This window comes from Arachis hypogaea, chromosome 4, assembly GCF_003086295.3.
Source record: "Arachis hypogaea cultivar Tifrunner chromosome 4, arahy.Tifrunner.gnm2.J5K5, whole genome shotgun sequence".
NCBI classification, from domain to species: Eukaryota; Viridiplantae; Streptophyta; class Magnoliopsida; order Fabales; family Fabaceae; genus Arachis; species Arachis hypogaea.
The window spans coordinates 124,739,949-124,750,454 of NC_092039.1; the positions used below are offsets into that span (position 1 = coordinate 124,739,949).

Sequence of the window (10,506 nt, forward strand, 5' to 3'; positions counted from 1 at the left end):
CCAGAAAAAAAAAATGTAGCTCCTACTACCTTCGCCAACACTATAACCACGTAGAGTGCGACTCCTAGTTTATGAAGAATTGTCTCTATAGCTCATGGTGGTAGCACAATTAGAGTTTTACACAAGGAAGAAAGAGTAAGGGACACTTAAAGTTGCTCATGTTATGCTAATAAAACAAGAAGTTATATTTTTAAAAAATTATCAGGCTGAGTTGGGTGATTCATTAATATGCCAATCCAACCTGACACTTAACGGACACATCACCATCTTAACATGTTACGTATTCATATTTTGTTAAATCCAGAAATAGATTATTGACGTAGGAATTAATTTGTCTAAGATAAAATATCAGGGACTAAAAATGATTTTTTTTTCTAAAGATCTTATTGTCTTTCAAAAAAATTATCAGGAATCAGATTAGGTATTCATTCCTTATTTTTTTTTAAAATTAAAAATGTTTTCTAAATATCAAAAGTATTTTAAATTTTATTCAAATAAAAAATAATTTTTAATTAAATTACATAAAAAAATATCAAAAAATAAAAATTATATAATTTTTATCTTAAAAAGCTTCTAAACTATATTCATAATTTTATAAAGATATGATATTTTTATTGCAATTATGTATAACTTAAAAGAATTATTACGATTATGATGAAAATAGCAAAATAAATCAGAATTAAAATAAAACTCATAATTGACCGTAAGTAATAAAAAAATAAAGCTCTACAATTAATCGAATATATATATATATATATATATATATATATACTTGAAAAATGAGTTTTTTTATTTTAATAAATAAATTAATTATAATAATTACTGAAATAAATAATTTAAAAAATATTTACTAAAAATATTTACTAAAATATTTACTTGAAAAATGAGTTTTTTTTTTATTTTAATAAATAAATTAATTATAATAATTACTAAAAATATTTACACTGTAAATGAGATACATACAAAATTATCTCGTTTAAAGTGTAAACGAGATAAGAGAATATTTATTTTAGTAAATATTTTTTAAATTATTTATTTCAGTAATTATTATAATTAATTTATTTATTAAAATAAAAAATCCTAAAAAATGTGCTACTAGTAGAATTGAGCCTTAAAAAAAAAGTGTTTAGTCTAATTTATAATGATGCTAAGCGTAAAAAATTTTGACGGAATATATAAATATGATTTTGGATTTCAGCAAAAAAATTAGAAACATAATAAAATAAAAAAATTATTATTATTAAATTTATAATTTTTTATTATGTGAGTTCTATTATTTTAATTTAAGAATAATTAAATATTTACTTTTTTACTTTGTCAATTAAAAAACTCATAATTAACCACAAAAATTAAAAAGAAAAGTAATGCTCTGAATTTAAATACGACCAGAGAAAACAATATACTTGAAAGATGCGTTACTCCTGAAATTTAGTATTGGAAAGTGTTTTTAATATAAATGAGAATAAATATGAAAAAAAAAATTAATCAGATCTTAATGAATTATCCACTCTCATTTGTGAATTTTTAATTTATAATTGTAATTATACAGTAACTTGCATTTAAAATATTGCACTATTAAATTAAACTTGAGAGCGCATCGAAAAATTAAATAAATTAGGAAATACCTGAATAAAACAAAGTTAAAAGCCATACATGAAAATGTAAAATTTACACCACTGTAGCAACTATATATACATGCTACAAGGCTTCATTACCAGATACAACCAAAAATAAGTTGAAAATAGAAAATTTAACGGGGTTCAATTAACCTACCATGAAAGAAAGACCTAGGAGTACATGCTCTATGAATAGTGAATAATTCAAGTGGCAAGCACAAATATCCCAGCTGTAATCCCAACAAACAAAACACTGAAATACTTACTACTAATGACTAAACTGAATTGACAAATTAACAATTAGTTTACATGTTAAATCTCTCATACTGATATGTGATATTCTGTGTAGACATAAAATAACTCAACCAAGACAATATTGAATAAAGATAAAGCAGATAATATAAGGGATTGGATTTAACTAAAGGAAACTCTATTTGCAATTTCAAGTGTTCCAGTTTTTCACATTCATACTTGGAAAGGAAATCATAAGCAAAATAAAATAAAATTCTATAGAAACTTCTTCCAGCTGAACTTGACAGTCCTACGCTTTATTTACAACAGAATTATGTGTCTCTGTTGTTCAGTCATTCGCTCCTAGTTCTCTTTCCCTGTTTGACATCCTTCTGATTCTGATGGCCTACAGTAAAGATAACCATGGCATTAAATATGAAAAAAAAAAAACTTAAAACCCCTCACCACAAGACTGGCTTTAAGAAGCAAGACAGTGATCAATGATTCCCTAAGCATTGATAAATTCCCTAACCCCACATCTGAGTGCAACTTGATGCATAATTCATCTTGCTAGGTACTTCTAATTAATCACAAAGCAATGAAAATTATGAGGAATAACATGGTGCAATGCATAGGAGAATAGTTACATACCATTTTTCTTCTTCTTCTTATCCTTATCCTTATCCTTAATGTCACTAGGGAGTGGCACGAGACTCTCTGTGTATACAGTGTAGCTTGTGCCGTAATCAGAGAACCAATGATAACGATCTTTAAAATGTTCGAGATGACGATAATCAAAATACTTGTATTGGAGGAGCTCTCCTCTAGTATTATATTTGGTAAAATTTAAGAAGAGACGTGAACAAAAATCATATAATGCAACAATGTCACTTTCATTGGAAATGCAGAGAGGCTCAATGTAACTTTCATTGGAAATGCAGAGAGGCTCAGACTGTCCACGAGAAATCTCATAGAAAGTCCAAGATGAATGCACTTTGTATTCTTTCATTACCCATATGTTAGTTTTATTGCCTTTGGTTCTATAAGAATACAAGGCCAGGCACCCTCCTAGTAGGACGAGATAAGTGGGATCGAGATAACCCATCACTTGTTCAGGCATAGATATGGTTGAGAAACTTCTTTCCTTCAAATCAAATATAAGAATTCTATAATCTCTAACACTAAGAGTGCGGGACGACCAATGAATAGCGCCATTCAAGAAGAACCCACGAGATTCCCAGTTGCTCCTACCCAAGGGTTTGGAGAGTGCAGAATCAAGATTAATCCATGAATTGGTTTTAAAAGACAAACAATCAAAGTGCTCTTGGTCATGCATATCCTGAGAAGCTACAACAACTAAGTAGTCATCCTGTGAAGCATCGTAACCAAATCCATACAAAATCGCACTACCGGGAAACTTAAAGCACTTGCGATTACAACGAGAAACAATGTGAGAGTAGGATACTATTTTGCTGGATCCAGTCACTGGATTCCATACGACAAAAAAATGCGGGGCTCGGTGTAAGAGAACGAAGCCTCTGCAGGAGCACATAACTTCAAAATTATAACGTCTTTTCATCTTGAAAGGGAGAGATACCTCTTTTATTGCAGTAGCATGCTTGTAGCCGTCAAATACTGCGTCAATGTCAACAGAGAAAGCCTGGGAATACTCATTTATGAAGAGGCATACATGGGTGGGTGCGGCAGAGAGGTGAAGATGCGATTCCGCAAAGTGTGGATCGGAAATGAGAGTGTTCCAAAGCTTCGAAACGCACTTGAGGCGACCGAGATGTTTGAGCGGCACCCTAAGTAAGATGATGTGAATCAGCTCAACAGGGAGAATATCGTGAATGCTCTTGCTCTTGTAATTCTCATCCTGCTGTTGCTCCTTCTTCTCCATAAACGTCGATGGATGGAAGCAAGTAAATGGAAGAAGTAATAGTATTAATAAAGAAAAGTATGAGAAGCTAACTAATGTTTTATACTATGTGTATAATGAGATTAAATTAAAATTAAAATTAAATTAAAAGTAATTAATTAATTTTAAATAATTTTTAATTTAAAATTTGAATTAAATTATAATTTTGTTAGTTATGGTAATTAATTAATTTTATTGACCAAGTAAAATAATTGACCAAGTAAAATAATTGTTTTACGGAAAATTCTACTGTGCTGAAGGGAAAATTTTTCCTCATGTGCTGAAGAAGCGTGGCATTACAGAAGAAATGACGCGTGTTAGTGTTATTCCCATGCTTTAGACAAGTTCTGTGTTAAAGTAAAATGGTACAATATGTCAATGTCATGAATATTAATAATATTAGTTTAATTTATTTTTAATGATGATAATTTATTTATTGGGCTTTATTAATTTTCAAAAGCTTTGGCAGTTTTGGATTTTTTATGAATATTATCCAACGGATAGGATCATAGGAATTGCTCCATAAAATAGTAAATTAAAACAACAATAATAACAATAATAATATCCTTTTTAAATTAATAATAATAATTTAATTTTTATTTAAAATTATATTTTTGTTATATATATTTTCATATTTAACTTATTTAATAAATATATTTTTATCTTTAAAATAGAGACGAATCTAAAAATTTAATAAAAGATAAGTCAAAAATTAAAATATTATATAATTAAATATAATATTATATATTTAGTAATATATATAATCATAATTAATATTTTTTAATTAAAAAATACTAATAAGTGTTTGTTATATAAAAAAATTATCTTAGTTCTTATAATTTTTTTATTTTAGATTCAATAAAATATAAAAAATTATCTATTTTTTATTAGTTTATTTTGTTAAATATTATTGTAATAATAAGTTATATTTTTATGCTTTGTATCATAAATAAATATGTTATAAAATAATATAAATAAATTATTTTAATAATTTTGTTATATGCGTTTAAAATATATTTTTAAATAAAATATATAAAATATAATTGTTTTAATGAAGTTACTTAATATGTTATAATTTTAATATCATGAGAAAAATAAATAAAATTTAAAATAATTTACTTTTATACCTGTACTATAATATATAAAGATTTTTTAGTTATTATAAATATTCAAGTATTTGTATATGATCATAGGTGTGAAAATTATGAAAAAAATATTTAGAAAAAGAAAAAAAGTTTAAATTTTAAAATTTTATTTAATCAAAAAATGATTGAAAATAATGTTTATCTCAATTTAAGGATTATTACTTTCTTTTGAGTTTAATAATTTAATTATTTATCTAAGATAATTATTTATTCTATTTGTTAAATAAAATTATATAATATATAATAACTTTAAATACTTAAAATTGTTAACTTTGTTCAAAAAAATTATGCTTGTGGTTCTCTTTTAAATTCGTCCTTGCTTCAAAAGAAAAAAATTATTTAAAACTAATGAATAATGTTATTTTTACTCAATTTCCTTTTATTTTTGAGTTTATATTTTTTTATAAAATTAGATGAAAATCTATTGAACAATTAAATTTTTTTCTGGAACATTTTGGTTTTGTTAAATAATTTTTTTTAAATACATTTCATCTAATTTAACAAAACCAAAATTTTTCAGTACAAATTTTAATTATCCAATAGACTTTTATCTATTAATTTCATTAAAAAATATAAACTCAAAAATAAAAAATATAATAAAAAATATTAGTAATTAATTTTGAATATTTTTTTAAAATTAAAAACATCTTAATTTTTTATTATTATACAAGTTAAATATGAGAATATATATATATATATATATATATATATATATATATATATATATCGGCAAGAAAAAAGAAAGATTTGGGTGGAGATATTCTAACCCTTTCTTGTTATTAGGCATTATTATTATTACTATTACTATTATTATTATTTTAGAAGGATATTATTGTTGTTGTTATTATTTTAATTTATTATTTTATGGATCAATTTCTATCTGTTAGATAATATACATAAAAAATTCAAAGCTAAACCTTTTACAAAACTAATAAAGTCCAACAAATAAATTATCATTGTTAAAAGTAAATTAATCTAATGTAATTAGCATTTATGATGTTGACATATTCTTATTTACTCTGCTTTTTGACACAGAAATTGTCTGCCAATGTAAAAGTAATGTTAACACGCGTCACCTTTACTCTACTGCCACGCCTCTTCAGCACAGGAGGAAAATTTTTTCGTTCAGCATAGTAGCATTACCCTTGTTTTACAGTCTACAAATTTAACTTAACAATCGTTGACTAAATAATAATTGGAATAGAGAAAACATATTGATTTGCTATTTCAATCAATTTTGTTAAAAATAAGGAAAAGTATAGGTAAACAATGAAAATATTAAACAATGTAAACAATAAATATATTGAATGTTCATTTTACTAGTGTACGGATGATTATTTTAATATTAAAATTTAGAGATTTAATTTAGAAGTGTAGTGTATTTTTATTTAATTAGTGGTTGTTCATATTGTTCAACAAAATTATTGTCTCCTAACATTTCCCTAAAAATAATAGATTATTTTATCTATTAAATCGATTAACATGATCCAGTTATTTGACACTAATTATTACTTATTAATTCAATTGGTGGCAAATTAAACGGGATTAGATTAATCGCAAACACTTCACATTGTTTTTTCTTTTTCTCCACTTCAAAAGAATGTTTAACATTAAATCTTAGTTTTACAAAAAAAAAGTTTTAGAAATCAAATTAGTTAAAAGCTCTCATACCATATTCATATACCATAATTAAGATCATTATTAATAAATATTTTTTTATTTTTAATTATTAATGATACAATTATAAAAATATAAATGATAAATAATGCGGATTATGTATTTATATTACTCCAAGTATAAACCATGATAACTTTAAGAGATTTTATGATCACATAGTTTATTCATAAATCGTGGTAATATAGCACAGTTTTTACCTACTTTTTTTATGTATAATTTATGGTTACATACCGCGATTTATACTCATTGTTTCTCAATCATAAACTGTGCCTACCTTGTGTAAATGGTAAAATGTGGTTACTTACCACAAGACACGCAAGTAAAGAAATTGTAATTGTTGCATTTGAGTAAATAATTCTCTCAATCATTTTATTCAAGTAAAATATTCTATTTATAAATATATAAATAATTTTTAATTATTTAAAAAAATTTATATATCTCATTGACCATCTAAATGAGATAAATATATGTGATGTAAATTAATAAATATACTACAAATTATTTATTTAATAATTAAAATAATTAAATTATTTATTTAAAAAAAACCTGAAAAATGTGCTACTAGTAAAATTGAGCCTAAAACGTTTTTTTTTTTTGGTGACCAGCCTTGAAAAGCGTTTAGTCTAACTTATAATGATGCTGAGAGTAAAAAATTTTGACCGAATATATAAATATGAATTTGGATTTCTTTTGTTAAGGGAAAAAATTAGTAAAATAATAAAATATTAAATTTATAATTTTTTATTGTACGTGAATTTTATTTATTTAATTTAAGAATAATTAAATATTTATCTTTTTATTTTGTCAATTAAAAAAGCTCATAATTAACCACAAAATAAAAAAATAAAGCTCTAAATTTAAATATATATGACAAGAGAAAACAATATACTTGGAAGATGCATAATTGCATACTAGTGAAATTTAGTATTGGAAAGTATTTAATCTAAATGAGAGTAAATGTGAAGAAAAATTAAAATTTAATGAGATCTAAATGAATTATCCACTCACATTTGTCAACAGCGGTATATATAATCAATAACAAGCCAACAAACTGTCATTAATTATTTAAATTTTATTTTTTAAAAAATATATAATTAATGATTATTAATGATCTCTAGTCTTTTGACTCTAATTTATCTTTTATCATTTACTAGCATTAAACCCATATGATGCACGGACTTACATTTTAATTTAACATTGTAAATTAAAAATAATATTTTATAATCATAAATATTTTAAGTTTAGTATAACATTATCATCGTTATTATATAATAAACGTACTGAATATGTTGTTTCATATTTGTTCAAAATAAAATACAAATAGAACTGTTTGAAGTCTATAATATTCTTGAACTATAAAGAGAGACCTGAAAAAATAAGAACATATATAACTGTAATAGTAGTATGTCAATTTTATAGTAAACTTTTATATCAAAAGGCTAATGAAAATTTATCGACAACCTATTATTTTATTAACCTTATTAGAAAAACAATTAGCATATGATGTGCACCGTGTTACACACTTCATTTCAAGTCTGAAAGTAAAGTTATTGATAAATTAGATATATCTATTATAAATATTTGTGCAAAAGTATAAATCTTAATATGCTATTAAAATGAAAATACTATTTTTTATTTAAATATTATTAAAAACTTCTTTAAACATGACATTTGTTGTTAATGACTTTGGATTACCGTCTTCATCCAGAATTAGAATCTTGAGGCCACTATGACTCTTAACTCTTGACAAAGCAACGTAAAGTTCTCCATGGGTGAACGCTAATTTTAGCAAGTAAAGCCCTACATGCATATGTGATAATGATTGACATTGACTTGTATTGATGGTCATTACAAAGCACGCTGTTATTGAAGATTGTCTCCATTAGAACTTAAATGGCAATCCTGAATTCGAAGAGATCAAGTTCACTTTTGGAAAGTACATTTTGTCGTTAATATTTCTACCGGTTACTACTGTCGCTTCAATTACGTTGTTGCCAATTTCGTTATCTATTAACCTTGTCCTGTTGCATAAACCTAAAGTATGGCCTATGCTTTAGAGTGACTCCTGGCTTCAAAGTCAATTTGTGGTTAGGTAGTCCCTATGGTTTCTGAAAATCAGACCAGATCGGTCGGTCGAACCGGGAACCGGCAATGAAAACATTTCGGTCCATTGCCAATAACCCCTGGTCAAAAAGCCGTTTGGAAACTGCTAGTTGGATCGGACTGGTAATCGGATGGTTCTATAAAAACAATGTTGTTTTGTGTTAAAACAAAAACAAAACCCAAATGTGCAAGCCTCTGAAGCCATTTGGCCATTCCATTCCTGAACCCCCTCTTCCCCAATCATTCGTGAAACCCCCCTTTGGAGCAAAACCCTAGCCGCTTCTTCCTCAGGTTCCTTGCCGCCGCCGCCGCCGCCTCAGGTTCTCCTTTCTCATCACCTCCGCTTCTTCCTCTTCCCCAGCTCCAGAACCCAGGTAGCTCGGCCAGTCATCCACTTGCTTCTCTCTTCGTGGCTTGGAGGTTGGAGCAACTCGCCATTTGCTGTTGTCTCACTTGTCCCCGTTGTCCCATCTCTCGTTGGTTGCCGTCCGTGTCTCCGTCGAAGGTGGGTGGTTGTGCTTTGCTTCTTCCTTTTAATTTTGCTCTGGTTACTGAATGCTTGGTTCTTCTTCTTCCTTTTAATTTCTGAAATTTTTGCTCAAATATTGTTGCTAATGTTCTTCTTCTGCCTTGTTAATGCTCTGTTTAATTTATTGTTATTTTGAACTTTTGAATTTCTGCCTTGCTAATGCTCTGTTTAATTTCTGAAATTTCATTTAGTGTTTAATATTTAATTTAGTGTCATCACTGCCTTGCTGAATGGTGTTGCTGTTCGATAATGTACTGGTGTTGTTGTTTTAGTGTTTTATAATGTACTGTTGTTTTCAGTGTTTTGTAATTGCTGAATGGTGATTGTTGAGTTTAGATATGGTGTTGCTGATGATTAATTTAGTGTCACCTTTTAAATGTTTGTTCTTTGTTGCTAAATGCTGCTACTGTTTAGATATGGTTTAGTGCCTGTTGATAACTTATACCGTGTTATTTGTGCTGAGGTTTTATGTTGATGCATACTTGTTTTTTTCAGAGCTTCATGTTTTAGGAATGGTTTTTATTGGCCTCATTTTTTAAGTGTTTGTTTTATTTATAATAATTTGTTCCTATTTCATGGTATGAATCTAAATTAGTTTTTCACTTAGGTAGTTGTTATGTTTATCATCTAAATTCAATGAATTTGTTAATTTATATTTCATTTATGTTTATCAGCAAGCTTCCAATTTGTTTCTGTAGTACCTGCCTCTACTTTTTAATTGTTGTACAAATGAATGTGTGATATATGTTGATTGTCTCTTCTTTTTTACCTCTTGTTGACTATGGTAGAGTTGCTTGTTCACTAAAGAATTTGGAGCATTTTCCAATTGAGATTAATTGATTATGCATAGCTTCACTAAAGAATTTGGAGCATTTTTCAATTGAGATTAATTGGTTATGTATAACTTATTCATTTTCTCAATAACGTTCACATACTAAATCATGTTGCTGTTTCAACCTAGTTAATGTGTCATATAAGCCGAGTTTATTAGCTATTGTTATTTTAATTACTATCCACCTGTGTATGAGAATGCTTGTGGGATTTTAGTCTTCTTGTCTTGTATATGAATCCTGAAATCCTGAAATACCGATAAATTTGAAATTCTTGTTGTAGTATTTTAAATTTGTAAGATATTTTAAGATTTATATTATTCTATAATTATATTTTAAAATGTTTATTTATAATTTATTTATTATTTTATTCGAACGGTTTTTCCAGTTGAACCACGGTTGGACTGGTTGAACCAGTAAACCAGTGACTAGAACGATTTGATGACCAGTCTGGTTC

The 10,506-nt window shown here is 26.6% G+C and overlaps 1 protein-coding gene across 1 annotated transcript; it reads right to left on the minus strand.

The window, feature by feature from the left end:
• Nucleotides 1-2,490: 2,490 nt before the first annotated feature.
• On the minus strand, nt 2,491-3,747 carry LOC112794484 (F-box/kelch-repeat protein At3g23880-like). The gene has a single exon (XM_025836489.3). It carries the CDS (start codon nt 3,745-3,747, stop codon nt 2,491-2,493), a length of 1,257 nt encoding a protein of 418 aa, XP_025692274.2.
• Between the last annotated feature and the right edge of the window lie 6,759 nt (nt 3,748-10,506).

Coding starts and splice junctions, on each gene's coding strand:
- LOC112794484 (XM_025836489.3), bottom strand. CDS start 3,747: ATGGAGAAGAAGGAGCAACAGCAGGATGAGAATTACAAGAGCAAGAGC.